The sequence below is a fragment of the Taudactylus pleione genome, unplaced genomic scaffold (assembly GCF_031769625.1).
Source record: "Taudactylus pleione unplaced genomic scaffold, aTauple2 ptg000378l, whole genome shotgun sequence".
Classification (NCBI taxonomy): Eukaryota; Metazoa; Chordata; class Amphibia; order Anura; family Myobatrachidae; genus Taudactylus; species Taudactylus pleione.
Window position 1 is genome coordinate 4,790,903 of NW_028284779.1, and position 21,598 is coordinate 4,812,500.

The 21,598-nt window shown below is 43.8% G+C and overlaps 1 protein-coding gene across 1 annotated transcript in view; it reads left to right on the forward strand.

Annotated features, from left to right (window-relative positions):
- The window catches only part of ZFAND3 (zinc finger AN1-type containing 3), a 193,899-nt gene that overhangs the window by 149,721 nt on the left and 22,580 nt on the right, over nt 1-21,598 (forward strand). The window contains exon 5 of the mRNA XM_088445363.1: nt 8,246-8,410. Within this exon, the coding sequence (XP_088301489.1) occupies nt 8,246-8,410 (165 nt within the window). The remainder of the gene's footprint in view (nt 1-8,245; nt 8,411-21,598) is intronic.

Here is a 21,598-nt window from a genome sequence, read left to right on the forward strand (position 1 = left end):
TTTGTGTCTTGAATGGTGTATAAAAATAACCTGGCAAGACATACTGTAAGCGCGTGCTTCTTGCTGAACTGCCCCTCGTGTGATGCCGCCCCCGTCCTGTCTGTGGTTCTAGCATCTGCACGAGTAACGCTTCTCTGTAATGAAAAATTATGACCAGAAGAACTTTCACCAGCACTTTTAATTCTGTGCCAATTGGTCATCCAAAATTCCATCTCTACCATCATGTGACAAGCCTTGAGCGGAGGCAGATTCCCCTCCCAGCTGCTTGGCCACCTCAAAAGCCAGCTCCAACACCAACCAGTCCGCGAAGGTCCATGAAATCGCTCCATGGTGCAATTATACATTGGGTACAACTGTTGGGATTTTATTACACCACACGGGACTCCCCGTTCGAGTACATCTACCTCACTCTGTGACTTACACAACACAGACACGGATGGAAAAAGCAGCTCTACCCTCTACAAAACTCTTGTGGCAGAATTCAAGAGCCAAAGTACAGAGTGGAACCCCAGCGAAGAGGTCTATTCCTGATTCTAAACGACAGAATCCGAGACTTCAGTTTCTCCATTTCAGTCCGTATTCCTTTGGCAATGTGTCCGATTATGTACCCAAAAATTTGAAACTGGTGTTGGACTTTTAAGAACTCTTTAAAATATTCAATCTTCTCCTGAAAAGTGAGTTGAGAAGCATGCGCAATGCTCCCTGACCCAAAATGGTCCACAAACAAGAAGTCATCAAAGTGAAACTAGCCTCCATAAAAAGACTGATTATAAGGTCCCATTGGCAGACTAAGATCCCCCCCAAAAAAATCTTATCTCCCAAACAAAATCCTAGCAAGTGAAAACCTAATGGATGTGCCGGTAACAAATGAAATGGCAATTCCACAAGTTCATCTTCTAAAGCTGCCCCCCCTCCCCCCAGGTGGGTATTGCTGCTGGCTGGGTCACTCTGGGTATAAGTGGAGCCATTAGATGACGCAACATAGCGGGAGGTTTAGATAAACACGATATACTATACTGATACGCTACTGCTGTTCTGATTGCAGACATATAAAGGCATTTTGTTATGTTACAGCCTTATTCCAAAATGGAATAAATTAATTTTTGTCTTCAAAATTCTACACACAATACCCCATAATGACAATGTTTTTGAGATTCTTGCAAATTTAATAAAAAAAAAACAAAAAAACTAAGAAATCACAAGTACATAAGTATTCACAGCTTTTGCCATTAAGCTCAAAATTGCGCTCAGGTGCTTCCTGTTTCCACTGATCATCCTTGAGATGTTCCTACAGCTTAATTGGAGTCCACCTGTGGTAAATTCAGTTGATTGGACATGATTTTGAAAGGCATACACCTGTCTATATAAGGTCCCACACTTGATAGTGCATGTCAGAGCACAAACCAAGCATGAAGTTCAAGGAATTGTCTGTAGACCTCCGAGACTGGATTGTCTCGAGGCACAAATCTGGGGAAGGGTACAGAAAAATATCTGCTGCTTTTGAAGGTCCCTATGAGAACAGTGGCCTCCATCATCCGTAAATGGAAGAAGATCGGGACCACCAGGACTCTTCCTAGAGTTGGCCGACCGTCTAAACTGAGCGATCGGGGGAGGAGAGCCCTAGCCAAGGAGGTGACCAAGAACCCCATGGTCACTCTGTCAGAGCTACAGCATTCCTCTGTGGAGAGAGGAGAACCTTCCAGAAGGACAACCATCACTGCAGCAATCCACCAATCAGGCCTGTATATTAGAGTGGCCACTCCTTAGTAAAAAGCACATGGCAGCCCGTCTGGAGTTTGCCAAAATGCACCTGAAGGATTCTCAGACCATGAGAAATGAAATTCTCTGGTCTGATGAGACAAAGATTTAATTTTTTGGCGTCAGTGCCAGGCGTTCTGTTTGGAGGAAACCAGGCACCGCTCATCACCAGGCCAATACCATCCCTACAGTGCAGCATGGTGGTGGCAGCTTCATGCTGTGGGGATATTTTTCAGCGGCAGGAACTGGGAGACTAGTCAGGATAGAGGGAGAGATGAATGCAGCAATGTACAGAGACATCCTGGATGAAAACCTGCTCCAGAGCGCTCTTAACCTCAGGCTGGGGCGACTATTCATCTTTCAGCAGGGCAACGACCCTAATCACACAGCCAAGATATCAAAGGAGTGGCTTCAGGACAACTCTGTGAATGTCCTTGAGTGGCCCAGCCAGAGCCCAGACTTGAATCCGTTTGAACATCTCTGGAGAGATCTGAAAATGGCTGTGCACCGACGCTTCCCATCCAACCTGATGGAGCTTGAGAGGTGCTGCAAAGAGGAATGGGCAGAACTGCTCAAAGATAGGTGTGCGAAGCTTGTGGCATCATATTCAAAAAGACTTCAGGCTGTAATTGCTGCCAAAGGTGCATCAACAAAGTATTGAGCAAAAGCTAGGAAAACTTATGTACATGTGATTTCTTAGTATTTGGGTTTTTTTTTATTAAATTTGCAAAAATCTCCAAAAAAACTTTACACATCATTATGGGGGATATTGTGTGTAGAATTTTGAGGACAAACATGAATTTATTCCATTTTGGAATAAGGCTGTAACATAAGACGTGGAAAAAGGGAAGCGCTGCAAATACTTTCCGGATGCACTGTATGACTTGATTATGTCTGGCCTGTGATTCTGTGCACTAGATGAGCAGTGTATGAGCATGCAATGTCCTCACGCTTTTATCTGAGTGTTGTGTTGGATGCTGTAGCAGGGAAACGCCATAGTAATCCATTTTCTGCCCACATTACCAAATATCGGAGTCTGCTCAGAACACCAAGTCACCGGAGCGGAGTGCGAAATGAAGACCGCCAGATGCTCTTAACGCTTAGAAATGCTAATTTACATCTCTCTGACTCCAGATTTTTGTTTATTTCTCGTAATAAGAGTGACTTGTAAAATGCATTTTATAGGCAGATGTTAATGTGACTGAATTAAAACAAAGTGAAAATACTTTTCTGTGTGCGAGATCGGAGCTCGTTAGTTACACACAGCTTTCCATGTTGTGGCTGCTATCTATGAGCTTTTTCTGTCTGAGTATGGTTTATTTATATTTTATGCCGACACTTACTGCCGCCTGCCTACTTACAGGGTCGTGGCGGATTGCGTTTTGTGGGTGGCACCCTGGAGCACGACCCTTCCCATCATATCGTATTTGCAGGACATTGTTATAATATACTTTTTAGAAGTACTGATCTACAGTAACGTATAATGGAACACAAAGATTTTATTGTGCATAAGGACATTTAGATGGACAAGTCTTTGGGACCTGCTACTGTCTGTAAAATAGGGTAACTACAGATGTGTCCACATACATCTATCCTCCGTGCGCTACACAAAACGCGGGAGCTCTGTGTGACTCGGTAGCGCCGAGTGTCTCTTCGTGCAACTTTTTACCTTCAAATGCGTCTTACACGCACAGCAATGCGAATATTTAGCACAAGCAGCTTCTGCTGATTAAAATGATGTGCAGCATGCCTATGTCCTGTGTGCGACTGCGGGTGTATCTACATACAAAACGCTACTTTACAGTGTTACAGCCGCTGGCATTGTGATGTAGCATTTTGTATGCAGATACACCCGCAGTCGCTCACAGAATAATAGGCATGCTGCATATCATTTTAATCAGCAGATGCTGCTTTGTGCTAACTATTTGCAACGCGCATAAGACACATTTGAAGGTAAAAAGTCGCACAAAAAGACGCTCGGTGCTACAGAAGACTAGAAGGGCTGTTGAGCGCGCAAGGTGGCTAGATGTACTGTATGAGGACACATCTGTATGGGCCTTTTGAGAATGTAGCTTCCAAGTATCCAGAAGCCATTACCCTGCTGTTGTCACTGTTTCTTAGTAATGTTTGATCTACAAGCGGACTTTAAAGAGAATTTTCATTAAGATGATGACTAGCATTGATTTAGTTGAAATAACCTTTCTATTGAGCCCCGTTTCTAGTGCCTCCCTACGCAGTGGTTTATTTTGCAACCTTATAACTGTGATCAAAGATGCAATTTCAGTATTTGATGTATAGGTGACTGTGTGGCCAGCTAGGCAGCTGGTCATCCTCATGCGGTAATGATGATGGGTATATTTTTATCTGGAGGCCTAGAGCTTGTATCTCCATTTGCCTTATTGTTAATCTGTCTCTGATACACAGGACAAAGGTTCCTCACTGCTCTGTGATAGAGATCAGTCATTAGTATAAATGCCCAATACACAACCAAGGCGCATACCATTCAAATCCTGGGCCAATCCAGAAGGCACAAAACTTCTTAGGATGTAGTTGGTTGTCATTTCAGCTACTTGAGCAAGTTGTTAGCACATGAATAATCCGCTCACAAACAGGAGGCTGATATAAAAAGTCCCCCATTGAGATTCATTAAACACCTCTGACACACAATCAAAGTTCTGAGCATTAAACTTCCCAACGCGATGCACCGAATGTCGTAGGTGAGGTGCGCTGTGTAATTATGGAGAAAGCTCATTGATTGCTGCAGCCAAGTAGCTTTGTGTGGTCTTTGTTACTGTGTATGTTTGTTTCTTTGTCCTCTGGTGATAGGGTCTGTTTTACAATGCCTCGTGTTTCAGTGATGTCACTAGTTTCATTAATAAGCAAAGCTGCTACTGTACCTTCATTGTGTGTAGGTATAACTATTATACTGTTCACACACAATGATTCCAGATGATGGGTAGAAAGTGGATTGAGCTGGAAAAAAATGCACATTTAACAGAATGTAAAGCAGCCAAACTACCGTGTATCAGGCAATGTGTCTCTAAAGTGTTTTGTCACTTGTAAAATTATTTGCTTTATTTCGGGATGTTTAGTTGCCTTCTGCCGTTTATTGCAAGGATTCAGGATCCAGGGTACGTTCTTGTACAGGACGCACAGACCCCATCAGATGGAGAAACAAACGAATCCAATCGTAGATTTACAACTCTGACCAGTGTGTTAAATCTAAGAAAAGGATTGCATGAATGTAACCATGAATTAGTGATGAGGCGTGTGGCGGACAGGGGCGGATACAGTCTATGAAGATGGTTTATATACATTTCGGGTAATCTTGGAGTTGAGTGTCATGTTAAATGTTACGTGGTTTGTTCTATCAGGTTACGCTGTATGTGTGCAGACTGCACCTCTGGTCCTTCTGTCTGCTATGATCTGTGCTGTATAATGTACTAATGTGTATCAGAAAGTGCAGGAACAAACCTAAACAGCGACTGCTACCTTTCAATGTTCTAATTATCATCTTTTATTTAAATAGCACCTAGTGAATGGTCAGCTGTCCACGCAGAATGCCCACCTCTGTGCCTGCCTCCACTAACCAACAGAACCGTTCCCCAGTCTGTGACTGGAGCACAGACAACAAGCTGTTAATGCGAGAGCTTGTTAGGGTGGGGAACTCATGTACACCATGCAAAAAGTTTTCTATTCGCAGCGCTAAATAAACATGCTTTGTCTTTTTCTGGGAAAAACATAATTAGATTCATTGTGGGGTCAGCGGGCTCTTGACTTGCCATAGCAACATCTCAAGCGCTCCCACTTCAGACTTCTCATCTCGTTAATGAGTATGCTTTGAATACAGATGCTGGGATTTGTCGGGTATCGCCATATCGAAGATGTGGAACTGTTGATCACCATCTACTGGCTAGCGGGGATTCATCCTGTATGGTGGACCAACAGTGACCCTCAGAGATTCAGGGCTGTATCTGGAGCTTACCAGTCCTGATGCTGTCCTGTATGTGTGTGTGTGCAATGGTGTTTGTCTGGAACAAGGGGAAAAGTTAATGTATTCCAGGTCTTTTAGTTTGACGTTAGCATTTTATACAGTCATATGAATTGTCCCCTGCGGAATGTGTACTTGTAGCAATTATGTGTTGTCTGGATTGTTAACGTCACTAAAAGAGGTGTAAATAAAGAACCGTACATTTTTAATCTTAAGGTGATACAAAAATGGAAAAATATTACAAGCACATAATAAAACGTTAATAAATAAATGTAAAGATAAAAACATACTAGGGTTTAAAAAAAATTTGAACATAACATTCTGTTTTGTGAAACTGTAGTATTGTTGATCGGGTGTCCATGTAAAAAAGATTATGATGTCTTTCCTATGCTATGGGAGGATGGATGTTTCTTGCTCTTGGTAAATAATAATGGTCCCATGAAAGTGGTGGGAAATAGATGTATCTGAGAAATATTCATTTCTTACTCTTGATAAATAATAATGGTCCCAAGTGGTGGTAAGTAGATAGGTGTATCTGAGAAATATTCTGGAATTGGGGGAATAGTCCTTTAAGCATTAGATGGATACAAAGCTGAGAGAGTCTGATTGCGGTAGGTAGGGGAGTTCCATAGAAGAGTGCAGCACGGGGAAAGTCTTAGAGGCATTGGTGAGGAGAGGTTGCAAAAGATAAGAGAGGGAATTCAGCAGTGTGTGCAATGCTGAGCTGCGCACATATTGGCCAGTTACTGCAGTACCGACATAGCAACTTGTGATCCCAGCAGACTAAAGAGAACTATTGGGAGAAGTCGCCCATGGCAACCAATCAACTTCTAGCTGTCATTTATTCAGTACATTCTATAAAATGATAGCTGCTATTTATTATAGAGTTATTTACATAACGCGCATATTCCTCAGCACTTTACAGAGGACATTTTGGTCATTTGCATCTTTCCCTGCCTCAGTAGATCTTGTCATCTGTATTCCCTACCACATGTATAACTCGCACACATACGCACTAGGGTTCATCTTAATCTACAAATATGGGAGCAACAGGAGCTCCTTCAACCAAACACTGGGAGAACATACAAAACTACACACTGTTAGGGCCTAGGTGGGAATCGAACCTAAGACCCCGGTGCTGTGAGGCAGCAATGCTAAACAATACGTCAGTCATGCTGCCCCTAGCTATAAGCTACGGGCAACTTCACCTGTTCTCTTTAGACGGTCGAATACATCTTCCCCGCGGAGATTTGTCAGAGGCCTTGCCGGATGGATGGAACGAGGAGCATAGCTGTAACGGGACTTGTGAATAAAGGACAGGAGATTGGGTGTAGTGTACATTGAATCATAGACCACTTACCAGATATGGAATATTTGGGGGGGTTTATTCTGCTCTCACTATAGTCCTGCATAGATGTGACACTCTCTATTGGTACAGTTTGGTTGTGATAAGTCAATGTTTTTATATTATCTCTTTATTTCAGTGAAAGCACTAGATAATAATCCGATGGCGGTCCTCCTGTGGTGTGTAGACTTCAGGGCCGATCTTGTTGTTTTACAAATCAGAAATTAAATCCTAATTTAAGTAACTCCGTATATATACCGGTATACATGTTCGTTCTATCTTCAGGGGCTGGGATAGCGAGAGCGCTTGTTAATGTTAGTAAGCCCTCTGAGATGTAGTCATGTATGTGCGTTTGTCCTTCACACGCATCGGCAGGAGTGCCGTGTACGAGGCAGGTTCCGAGGACTTTCTTTATGAACACAGCGAGCACCACACTGTGCTTTGTTCTCCGCGTACTCTCTGCGCTCAGGATATTGCCAGCTGATTGCTGACATGAGACTCGTACATCATGAAACAGAAGCACCAGAGGATAATAGAGGAATGGTAAATAAGATTCAGAGCCCCCATCCGATGAGGACATTGCATTGTTTGTTTTCACAGAAAGGGAGGAGGAAGAAATACAGTGCCATGATTGCATTTATGAGGATGGAGTCTGCCTGTACGTTATAATGCAGGGAGGCTGTGTCCTGAAGAACTGGGGTTCTTCTTATCCCCTTATTTTTATAGGGTCTGACTGGTATATGTGTGTTTTATGCTGTGTGGTGGGATGTAGCAATGTTTGTAAGAGTGATAGGCTGCGATTTTAGTGATGTCACTGGACCCTAATGCACTGATAGGCTGCGTTCTTGGTGATGTCACTGTTTCCCCATTACAATGATAGGCTGTACCGTCAGTGAGGTCAGCGGCTTCTAGTGACAGGATAGGCTGCATTCTCATGAATATCGCCACAGCCCACAAAATGTCTGCCACCAGGTACTCCAGTAAGTGATCTAATTAATTTTATTTCTTCACCTTTCTGTAAACTCTGCAGTTCACAAACCATAAGCAATCCGGCGTATAACACTTAGGAAAGGCTGGTACTGTAAGTTGAAGGAATGATCTCCAGTTATATTACCTCACAAAATAATCACTGGGGTTTTTTTTTGTTCCAGATTCCCAGTCAGAAGATGACGCTTCGCCTATTAAACGACCTCGACTACTAGACAGCGGGGAAGGGCCCGACAGTAGCCGCTCCAAACAGAAGAGCCGCCGCCGCTGTTTCCGCTGCCAAATAAAACTGGAGTTGGTACAACAGGAGTTGGGGTCGTGTCGCTGTGGTGAGTGTCAGAACGTCAGGTGGAGAGCGAATAACCACAACCCACAGAATGAAAGGAAGGGACAGAGGGCCTGATTCAGAGCCGCTCGTAAGCGGCCGCTCGTTCGCTCCGAGCGATGTTCGCACATATGCGTATGGGTCGTAATGCGCATGCGCCAACCAGTCATTGCGGTCGGAAATCGAGCGCTCGCAAAATAGCGAGTGCCTGCTAATTTGAGTGACAGACTGAGGCGTTTGTGGGTGGTAACAGGGGAAGGTGCTTGAAAACGGGGAGTGGTGATCCGAACGCAGGCGTGCCAAACGGTCAAAACGGGCGTTTTAAGGGTGTGCATAATTAACAAAGCAGCGTCATTGCCCACGTCACTTGGTTGTCTCTTAGCCTGAACTGTTCACATGATTGCGGTAGGAAAATCCAACCACAAGCACTGCAAGCAGTCAGACGCCTTTCGATGTACTTGATTAATCAAATAAATAGCGGAGATGACGTAGGATGCGAGCGGCCAGGTGGCGTCTTTACAAAATAGCGAGCGCATGTTTCGTTCGCTCGCTCAGACATAGAGGCGTCAACAGACCGCAAAGAGCGAGCGCTCAATTTAAATATCCGGCCCCTTTTTCTGAACGAGCGAGCGCAAATAGCGTCCGGATCTGAATCAGGCCCAGGGTGTGGTTTGGTTACAGATTGGGGGGGTGTTACCTAGAGCTGCTGTGCAGTGTGACTCTGATGTCCCAGAGGTAATGAGAAGGGATCATTGTTCCGTAAAGCTGTAACAAGATAATAAAGAGAGATAAGTCCACGTGTAACATTATGTACACAGAGTCTTCAAGCCCCAGTGATGTATAATGGCAGCGCCCAGGTCCTGATAGTGTAATGCTAGTGCCCAGGTCCTGATGGTGTAATGGGGTTCCCGACTATAGATAGACAGTAATTAGTTAGACAATGTCTAGATAGGCACCAGATGTTAGACAGTCAATAGTTAGACAAGGATAAAAGTTGGACACGAAAAAAAGTCATACACACTAAAGTAAAGTTCGACAGGGTCAAAAGGTCGATGTGAAAATTATCGACAGAAAAATGGTCGACACATTTTATTATTTTTTTTATTAGGGTTAGGCACTTACCCAGATGGTTAGGGTTAGGCACCAAGGGGAGGGTTAGGGTGAAGATTAGGGCTTAAAGAAAAAAAAGTCGACCATTTTTGTGTTGATCATTTTCATGTCGACCTTTTGTTCCTGTCAAACTTTTTACATGTCTAACTTTAGTGTCTGACTTTTGTCTGTGTCAAACGTTTTTCCCTGTCTAACTATTGACTGTCTAACATCTGGTGTCTCTCTAGACATTGTATAACTAATTACTGTCTATCTCTTATACCACACCCGGTGTAATGCCAGCGCCCAGGTCCTGATGGTGTAATGCCAGCGCCCAGGTCCTGATGGTGTAATGCTAATGCCCAGGTTCTGATGGTGTTATGCTAGTGCCCAGGTTCTGATGGTGTAATGCCAGCTCCCAGGTTCTGATGGTGTAATGCTAATGCCCAGGTTCTGATGGTGTTATGCTAGTGCCCAGGTTCTGATGGTGTAATGCCAGCTCCCAGGTTCTGATGGTGTAATGCTAGTGCCCAGGTCCTGATGGTGTAATGCTAGTGCCCAGGTTCTGATGGTGTAACGCTAGCACACAGGTGCTGATGGTGTAATGCTAGTGCCCAGGTCCTGATGGTGTAATGCCAGTGCCCAGGTCCTGATGGTGTAATGCCAGTTCCCAGGTCCTGATGGTGTAATGCTAGTGCCCAGGTCCTGATAGTGTAATGCTAGTGCCCAGGTCCTGATGGTGTAATGCTAGTGCCCAGGTCCTGATGGTGAAAAATTTTCCCATGGGGACCTCCAGTGGGTGGTAATCCCGATATCACCCAATCATTATAACCAACAAGTCCATGTGACACATTATTGTATACTACAGAATAATGATTGTACGATAGATTTATCAGGTATCTACGTTCCTTGGAATTATTGGCCTGCGCCCTGCATCTGAAAAAACTTGAAAGTGACAAAAGTAATTGCCGTTTATTATTATTTATTCCATATTTAATAGAAATCAGACTTTTTGCATTTGTTTTTCATCGAACTAGTAAGAATAAAGGGAAAGGAATGTAAAATAAAATTTAAAAAACCATCAGGACGGTTTTTTACATTTTATATTTCACTAGAGAGAATACTATTTACACATATTTTAAAGATTGTTTAATAAAAGTTAAATTTTAATCATATATCCTGATAGTGCGTCAACCAAGGGACATTACTGTCTTCTTTTTGAGTTTTTCATCGAACAGAATATTTTAAATGATAAAAATGAAAATGGCTTTTTTACAAATGATGGGACCCTTAACCTAATTTTTGGTGCTCAACCTTTAGAGGCAAACAAGTGTTTTCTGTAGTTCTCAAGGAGACTTCTGCACCTGTCGACAGGTAGTTTGTCCCACTCTTTGGGGGCGATTCAGTTTTTTTTCAAGCCGCTCTAATTCAATTGTTTTGGGGCGCCCGTTAATTATCGTGCCAAATTAGATCGGGTTCAGCCATGTATCATGGCTAAACCTGTCTAAAGTCCTAGTTAGGGCGCCCAAAACCAGGACTTATCGCACATTTCTCCTCTCCTCCTCAGGAGGGGATAAGCAGAAATGCTGGGTGGATGTCCGTGCCTGAGCAGAGCAACATTTGAATTGCTCCATCGGGTACCTGGCACTGACAAACTGCTCCAGCTGTCACGTGTTTGACAGGTGCCTTCTCCAGACTCCACGTTTCAGCTCTTTCCATAGATGTTGGATAGGATTCAGATCAGCGCTTATAGAAGGCTACTTCAGAATAGTCCAGTGTTTTGTTCTTATCCATTATTGGGAGCTTTTAGCTGTATGGTTTGGGTCATTATCCTGATGGAGGAGCCATGACTGAGACAGAGCATTCTGACACTGGGCAGTATGTTTCGCTCCAGAATGCCTTGATAGTCATGAAAATTTCATAGGGCCCTCACAGATTCAAGGCAACCCATGCCAGACGCAGCTAAGCATCCCCCAAACATAACCGGGCCTCCTCCATGTGCCACAGTAGGTATGGTGGTCTTTTTCTTTGAAAGCTTAATTTTTTGGGGGGTCTGAGAACATAGAGCTTATGTCACAAAAAGATCCAGTTTTGACTCATCTGTCCAAAGGACTTTCTCCCAGAAGCATTGTGGCTTGTCAGTATACATTTTAGCAACCCAATCTTTGTTTTTTCGAAAGTAGAGACCTCCTGAGTCGTCTTCTATGGAGCCAAATGTTGCTTACAAAGTGTTGGATGATGCGATCAGACACTGACGTACCTTGACCTTCCCGCTCAGCTTGCATCTGTTTGGAACTTTTCCTTTTTCTACCATTCTCACTATCCTGTTTTATATGGGGTCGATTTTTCCTCTCCAGGTATGTTAGTTACCTTGGACCTTAAATTTCTTAATAATATTTTCAGCTGTAGTCAAATGAACTGCAAGCTGCTTGGACAAGGGTCTTATAGCGTTTACCTTTATCATACATGCTTTCTGATCTCTCCTCAGATAGCGCTCTCCTTTACTTTCTCCGATCCATGCTCGATGTGGTGCACATGATGATACCATAGTGACTATTATTCTACATTTAAATATTCTAAATGACTGATTAGAAGATTGAACACGTGTGATGCTAATTCAAGAGAGCAAAGAATTTGAAACATCATTATAATCCAATTACATATTCTCTTTTCTAAGGGGTACCTGTACCTACAATCTGACCAGACAGCTTTAGAATATCTATGGGGGATGGGGGGTTGTTCATCCTGCACAAGACTATTCCCTATATCAAGTGTATATAGATAGAACCAACATTTTAGGTATTTTAATATGTATAGTATTACTGTGTTGGTGGTGCATCCCAAGGTAATAGCTGAACAATATTATCAGGTAGTTCCTCCCAAAGAAGCAGGAGGGAAAGAGAAAAAAACGTTTTGGGGGGCACTTTTTTAAGAACAAATATGTAAATACATGTAATTAATCCCTCCAGCTTCTTTAGGAGGAACTACCTGATAATATATTTGAAGAATAAGCAATAATGTATCTCTTTTCACAGTCGTCTTTGCTTCATTCTATGACATAGCAAAGGCATGCAGGTATATTTATGTACATGAGACAAAAGATTTTAATTTCACCATTTTTCAGGAGGAATGAAGCTTTGTCTCAATGAGCTGTAAGGGGATCAACAAACGCGTCCATGTCTGTATCTATAATACGCAAGTGGTGCTAATATACTTATAAACTCATGTACCTAATGCCAGAACAGTGACTTCCAATGTCATTGTTTATAATAGGCAAGTCGTCATGTCATCGCTTAGTATACATTAGGAATGAGCACTACGTTCCATGACCCATATCAATTCAGTTCTGTGGGACTTCTATAGCGTGGATGGAGTTGCGTTATCTCCTATGTAATAAGTGTTTGTTTTACTTAGAGAAACACTTTTATTACCTGGTTGTTGTTTTTTTTAAGCAACACTTAGGCCTGATTCCTCGGTGCACGCAATGCCTCGATGTTCACGTAGTTAAGCGATTATTTGCAACTGCGCATTTGTGCCAAAATTTCCGGTGAACACCTGTAGGCACAAAGATGCTGCTGCGATCGTGACAGACAGTATCAGAAATGGGGCGGCAAAGAGATGGGCGGTGGCTGGGAGCTGGCTAGAAGTGAAGGCAAAAAAAAAGTCAGTCTCGTGGGCGTGTTATAGAGCGGCCAGTGAAAGCGGCTGCGGTCTCAGACGTAGAGCCGGAGCCACAGAGGCCATAGTCAGACGGAGAAGCAGCATCTGCTATTATAGGGCTGGTGCGCCAATGGTGGCGTCTAAAGAATCACCGGCGGTGTTACAGCGCACAGAGACCCTGAGAGTGGGCGTCTCGGTCCTTGCACACTCAGGCGCCGGCTACTACACCAGGGGAAAGCTGATACATATCGCAGCTGTAACTCTGGCAACAGACGTAGCAGCGACCGTCACTGAATCAAGCCCAGTGTGTTTAGAAAGTTCCATTATTCAACAGGTACATACACAATGCAGTTTATTAGTTTTTTGCTGTCTTTAGTATGCGGCAAACGCCAGTGCCAGTGTGTGTGTGTGTGTGTGTGTGTGTGTGTGTGTGTATTGGTCTATATTCATGTTCCATCAATCAGATGTACTGCATAATATTAATGTGCTTCTTAAGGGTGGAATTAAATTGTCGTCTCCCCCCCCCCCCCCCCCCCCATGCGCCCAACAGGATCTATTCAATTGTTACTCCTGTCGTGTGCGATCAGCTGCCGGTGCACCATTTGAGCTCGCAAAGGGTGCGAGCTGAAATGGGCAAAAAGTGATGCGTTTGGGCGCCCAAATAACACTTTTCGCGATCGCGCCCAGGACTTTGGTCGGGGGTAGTTGTTTTATGTGGCTAAACCCGACCTCTATAGCCTTGATCAGCACGATAACAGGCATAAATTGAATAGCGCCCCATGTTCTCCTGTCACTTTAGACTGGAGATCAGGCGTACTAAAACAATTGAATACCACCCTAAAAATGAAACCTTCACATTGTCTATTATTCACAACATAAATACTCAGTACAAAGACAAAAGTTATCCTCATTCAGTAGAAGTTTCATCTCTATTCTTCTGGGCTCATTTTCAGGGTCACTGGATTAATACATTTCTGCTTTATAGCTCAATTACCATAAAGCATTCATCACAATGATTTAGCCTGAAGCCTAAAAATTATAGTAATGAGATTATGAAATTGTTTCATTAATTTGCTACTATGCAGTTGCCCTAAACAGTGTGTGAAATAAATAGAACCCCCAGGAATTGTCTTCTCCCCAACATCTGTGTTGTCTCCCATGCCGGACTCTTTGGGCAATGTTTAATGAGCCCAGTCCAAACTCTAATCCCAGGAATTACATCTGTATTCTGTCATTATATCAGTGTAGAAACCTCAGCGAAGAGCGGATCGTACAGTAGCTGAAATGTTTTACATATGTATCCCAGACTTTTCATACTCGGATTTTTTTGTGATTAAAAGCACATGAAAGTTGTAAATGGGTACCTGTGTGCCCCCTAGGTTCCTGGCTGCTGTCTGGGGGACAGAAGTTATTTTGCAGCATTGATTGTCGAAGCACCTGTGAGAGGCTAATATATGGTGTGTCAGTTGCTAGTCTTAGGGCGTGTTTCAGAATGGATCGCTATTCTGCTTATACGCAAGCACTGTAGTTGCTAATATCAGCGGTAATATGTAAATGTTTGCATTCGCTTTGAAATTGCAGCCTACTTCCCCTTACTCACATCCGTATACTTGGGCAGCATAGCGAAACAATCGGTAACATCGGACCCATACGCACAGTTAAGGAAAGTCAGACCTCACTCAGGAATTGCTTACTTCAGCGCACACTGAGACCTCAGGCTGCGTGTAGTATCACAGTGGCTAATTTATGCTCACCTATGCAAAGCTGTTGAAATGCACTTGCACGCCTGCTTTCGCCCAAACACCCCCGTCACCACCCACAAACGGCACTTTCTGTCAATCACTCTGCCATGGGTCTGCGTATCCTCTGTGATCGTTTTCCTGATCGCAGCGTCTAGCTCGCGCAGAGCGATGCACGCGCACTGCGAATTAATAGTCCAATTGTGTGCGTATAAGCTACTGCATTCCCTGCTGAATCAGGCACTCAAACTCTCACTACCTGGGTAGCAGGCAGCTGTCCTGTTAAGAGACACTATGGGAGGAATTCAATTAGCCCCGCAGCTATGCTATTCAGTTTAGTAGCATTTCCAAGTGCGGGAAACCAGGGGTTAACGAGCGCTAACCCAGAGATTCTGCATAGACTGTGAAATCAATGGGTTTTCCCTGCGTGTTAACCTCCAGAGGGTACCTTTTCTTGCGGGCCCTCTGTAGTTTAACATGTTGAGTATGCCCCACTAATTGAATCTCCCGCCACAGGTAATTACCCCCCCCCCGCTAATTGGATTCTACTCCTATGAATACTTGCGTAAGTACTGTGCTAATACTGTTGTGTGAGAGGGACATCAGGTTCTGGTGTTCATTCTAGCACCCTGCTCCTGTCGCACACAACCCGTGCAGTTCCTCCTTCCTGCCTGGGGTGTCGCTCTCAGCTCTGGTGCTTCTAGCACACTCAGGTGATGCAACATATTGTTGAGACACAGACCAGAGTGTGCTAGAAGCACCAGAGTAGAGCGCGACACTCCAGGCAGGAAAGAGGAACTACACGGTTTGTGACAGGTGCAGGGTGCTAGAATGAACACAAGACCTTCATCTTGCCACATTATATATAGATATATCTGAGATATTTCATATTATGTTCTTATATATAATATGCAGATATATTCGAGACTTTCTTAGACTTTCCGTGCTCTGTTCTTGTTTACAATATACAGATATATCCCAGACGTTTAATTTCCTGTCCTTTATATAAACATCTATTGCAGACGTTTCATAGAGTATACTGGTATATATCCCAGACTGTTCATATTATGGTCTTATACAGATCTATCAGAGATGCTTCATACTTTCATATTCCTATTCTTATAAAAAGTGTAGAATATGCAGATACACCCATCAGCCATAGCATTAAAACCGCTGACAGGTGAAATGAATAACATTGATTATCTTGTTACATTGGCAATGGCCATGGGGTGGGATATATTAGGCAGCAAGTGATCGCTCAGTTCTTGAAGTTGATGTGTTGGAAGCAGGAATAATGGGCAGCGTAAGGGTCTGAGTGACTATGACAGGGGCCGTAGTGTAATGGCTAGGGGACTGGGTCACAGCATCTCCAACACAGGTCTAGTGGGGTGTTCCTGGTATGCAGTGGTTAGTACCTACCAAAAGTGGTCCAATAAGGACAACTAATGAACCGGCACATGGTCATGGGCGCCCAAGGCATATCAATGCGAGTGGGGAGGTGAAGGCTAGCCCGCCTGGTCCTATCCCACAGAAGAGCTACTGTAGTACAAATTGCTGAAAAAGTTAATGCTGACTATGATAGAAAGGTGCTGTGTATGGGGCTGCTCAGCCACAGACCCATGCTGACCCCTGTCCACCACCGGAAGTGCCTACATTGGGTACATAAGAGTCAGAACTGGACCATGGAGCAATGGAAGAAGGTGGCCTGGTCTGGTGAATCAGGTTTTCTATGACATCATGTGGACGGCCGGGTGTGTGTGTGTCATTTACCTGGAGAAGGGATGGCACCAGGATGCATTATGGGAAGAAGACAAGCCAGCGGAGTCAGTGTGACGCTCTGGGCAATGTTCTGCTAGGAAACCTTGGGTCCTGGCATTCATGTGGATGTTACCGTGGCACATACCATCTACCTAAACATAGTTGCAGACCAAGTACACATCTTCATGGTCTCTTTCAGCAGGATAATGCACCTTCTGCCACCCTGCAAACATTGTCCAGGAATGGTCTGAGGAACATGACAAAGGGTTCTAGGTGCTGACTTGTACTCTTTTTTTTTTTTTTTTTTTTAATATATAAAGGTGCACTAGGGATTATTGTAAACGCACAATTAAAAATAATTTGTATTATATCTTATTCCATCTTATAAAATATATGACGACCCTATATCTATAACAACCTATATCGTTAGGTCGTTGGTCAGATTGCACAGTGTGTACACACAATATCGTTTGTCCGGGAGCTCCAGGGAGTTCAAGGGAAATCGTTGACGACATCACAACGTTTGCAGGTCGTCTAGTGCATCTGCTAGCATTCTGGTGCCAGACACCACAGGACAACTTTAGCGGTCTTGTAGAGTCCGTACCTCGACGGGTCAGAGCTGTTTTGGCTTCGATCGACACAATATTAGGCATGTGGCTTTGTTATGGCTATATAAGACATTTTGTACTGGGTGTATCTTACAGACAATTCGTACACTGATCTTTTATATGGTTTACATATATAACCCAGACATTTCATATTCCTGTCCTTATATAGAGTATATAATATGCAAATATATTAGACGTTTCGTACTCTGTTCTTATATAGAGATGGGGAATTGAAGTCCACGGATGGGCATCGTGGTTGACCATAAAGAACAGCCAAAACCGTGTATTAAATGTTTTCTTAACCAGACATCTACTGATTATCCAAAGAGCAGTAAGGAGAGAAGTGATCATTATATCAGTCTCTGATGCTAGTTTCAAAGAGCCACTGTCTCTTCTAGCTGAAGTGTACCGTATGTTATACCCCACAGGCTTACAGTTCAACAAGTCTGATATCATGCGTAAGCAATCCTACATTCCCCCATTCTCCCTCTCCCCCCCAACCTTCCCCAACCTCAGCTTTGTTCCATGTATGTATTTGTTACGTGTATAAGTATATAAAAGTTTGTTTGCAGTATATTCAGGGAATACATTATAGCACAGGGACAGCATACAAGAGCTTTCAGGATCAAAGAAGCCCCTGGCCTATTATTTGATGCAGTTAAAAGAGAAAAAAGAAAAGAGTTTATTAGGTACCGATGAGACTTGCCTTAACTTCTATACATGGGGGTTTGTAAATGATTATACATTCTAAAATCGAAACTAAAAGTGGTGTGAGAGAAAAGATAAGGGGAAACTCTTAGTAAATCTAAATATATATTTATTCAGACAAATCCGGCTATTCGGTCATTTGTTTGCATTGTGTGAAATCATAGGGGTTAATAGTATACTTTCAATCCTCCCCAAATCCTGCCCGCTTCTGGCACTGTGTGGATTGTTGCAGTTGCTTTTACTGTAACAATTATGTAGCGTTGCACTGAGTTATTGGTAACTGACCTCATTCTGGCTGGGTCACACCGTAACACTTAGACAAATAGGAGTGCGCGTTTGGGTTCCCCCTGCAGTGACACATTACTGACGTACAATTGTTGGCAATAAGAGCCTACGGGAGTTCTCTTCTATCCAGCCGAATCCCGGCTCTATCTGTGTGACTGACAGGCCCATCTCATCGCCACTGACATGCTAAATAATCATTCACTTTATCAGCAGTTTCTCTGCTATCTTATCCCTAACTCAGTGTTTATTGAAAAGGTTGCTTCATTTTGTCCTTCTATCCTATTTATATTTTATAAGGAAACTTTTCTTTTGTAATGTATTGAAAACATTAAAGAGTAATAACAATAAATACTTGAAAGACCAAAGAAAAGTAAATATTGGTTCCCTTATTATTTGGTGTATTGTTATTAGCATGGGTTGGGTACATGAACCTGGCACGCACAATGCCAGCTGTTAGAATCCCAGCAGTGTGATCCTGGCGGTGGAAATCCCTTCCCCGCGCAGCCGTACCATGACCCACCTTTCCCGCCGCCTGACCCTAACCTTTCCCCCGCCGCCTGACCCTAACCTTTTCCTGCAGCCTGACTCTAACCTTTCCCCAGCAGCCTGACCCTAACCCTCCTTTCCCGCAGCCTGACCCTAACCCTCCTTTCCCGTAGCCTGACCCTAACCCTCCTTTCCCGCAGCCTGACCCTAACCTTCCCCACGCAGCATGACCCTAACCCACCTTTCCCGCCGCCTGACCCTAACCCACCTTTCCCGCCGCCTGACTCTAACCCTCCTTTCCCGCAGCCTAACTCTAACCCTCCTTTCCCGCCGCCTGACCCTAACCTTCCCTCCGCAGCCTGACCCTAACCTTCCCTCCGCAGCCTGACCCTAACCTTCCCCCTTGTGCATAACCCTTACCCTAATACTTAGCGTCGGCATCGCAGCCGCCGGGATTCTGACTGCTGTCTGGGTTCCAGCGCTGGGATTTTGACCACCGGCATTGTGTGCGCCAGGATGCCGACTACATCTTATTAGCACTTGTTTGGTAATGTCTTGTCTCATTGTACTCGTTCAGTACACCCTCCCTTTTCTATGCTAATTTGCTTTGCCATTATAAAGTAATCTATTTAAAAATCAAATAACGCAGCACTCGTTGCCCACTTTACGATTAACATAAATTGCATCACACAGGGCAAACCTTATCCATTAATATGTAGGTTCCAGCTCACGCACCACGGTCATCTGACTGTACCAAGTTCTAACCATTCGATTATGGGAACTTCTGACAATTTGTTTTCCCCTTATTCCTTGATTGCAAAGACTTACTTGGCAATACTTGTGTAGTATAGGATTCTGTATTTATTCCCAGACTACAGCTTTAGGCTTCCTACAGGCTAGCTTATTTAAACACATGTAAACCGCATTGTATTTATCTACATTTTAGATGCTTTTATAAAAGTGACCAATCCGTATGTCTTTAAAATATAAATCTGTGACAGAACAGGAAATTATCTTTTTCAAGCCCAATACACATGTAAAGCCTCCTGTCCACATGTCACTGCATTGGCTATGCATTCCAGTGAGATAAATTGAATCTTTCAGCTCCTGGTACATGCATCAGGCGCTTTGAAACTGAACAATATATTTTTCTAAAACAATGTATTATATGGTAATAAGTTATACGCACAGATTCTTGGTAAACACAAATCCTTGTGTGTGTGTGTATACAGTTTTAATATGCAGATGATACATTTATAGTATTATATTTACAATCTATTATATCAGTTCTCTCATCCAGACAGTGTGTGTCTCTTCATATCATAGTTACTGTTTATGTAATCCAAAGGTTGGGTGCCCCATAATATCACTGTTATGTCACCCAGACAGGGTGTGTCCCATAATATCACTGTTATGTCACCCAGACAGGGGATGACCCATAATATCACTGCTATGTCACCCAGACAGGGGGTGTCCCATAATATCACTGTTATGTCACCCAGACGGGCTGTCCCATAATATCACTGTTACGTCACCCAGACAGGGGATGTCCCATAATATCACTGTTATGTCACCCAGACAGGATGTGCCCCATAATATCACTGTTATGTCACCCAGACAGGGGATGTCCCATAATATCACTGCTATGTCACCCAGACAGGGGGTGTCCCATATTATCACTGTTATGTCACCCAGACAGGGGGTGTCCCATAATATCACTGTTATGTCACCCAGACAGGGGATGCCCCATAATATCACTGCTATGTCACCCAGACAGGGGATGCCCCATAATATCACTACTATGTCACCCAGACAGGGTGTGTCCCATAATATCACTGCTATGTCACCCAGACAGGGGGTGTCCCATAATATCACTGCTATGTCACCCAGACAGGGGATGCCCCATAATATCACTGCTATGTCACCCAGACAGGGGATGCCCCATAATATCACTGCTATGTCACCCAGACAGGGGATGACCCATAATATCACTGTTATGTCATCCAGACAGGGGCTGTCCCATAATATCACTGCTATGTCACCCAGACAGGGGGTGTCCCATAATACCACTGTTATGTCACCCAGACAGGGGGTGTCCCATAATATCACTGCTATGTCACCCAGACAGGGGGTGTCCCATATTATCACTGTTATGTCACCCAGACAGGGGGTGTCCCATAATATTACTGTTATGTCACCCAGACAGGGTGTGTCCCATATTATCACTGTTATGTCACCCAGACAGGGGGTGTCCCATAATATTACTGTTATGTCACTCAGATAGGGGGTGTCCCATAATATCACTGTTATGTCACCCAGACAGGGGATGTCCCATAATATCACTGCTATGTCACCCAGACAGGGTGTGCCCCATAATATCACTGTTATGTCACCCAGACAGGGGGTGTCCCATAATATCACTGTTATGTCACCCAGACAGGGGTGTCCCATAATATCATTGCTATGTCACCCATGCAGGGTGTGTCCCATAATATCACTGTTATGTCACGCAGACAGAGGATGCCCCATAATATCACTGCTATGTCACCCAGACAGGGGCTGTCCCATAATATCACTGCTATGTCACCCAGACAGGGTGTGTCCCATAATATCACTGCTATGTCACCCAGACAGGGGGTGTCCCATAATATCACTGCTATGTCACCCAGACAGGGGATGCCCCATAATATCACTGCTATGTCACCCAGACAGGGGATGCCCCATAATATCACTGCTATGTCACCCAGACAGGGGATGCCCCATAATATCACTGCTATGTCACCCAGACAGGGGATGACCCATAATATCACTGTTATGTCATCCAGACAGGGGCTGTCCCATAATATCACTGCTATGTCA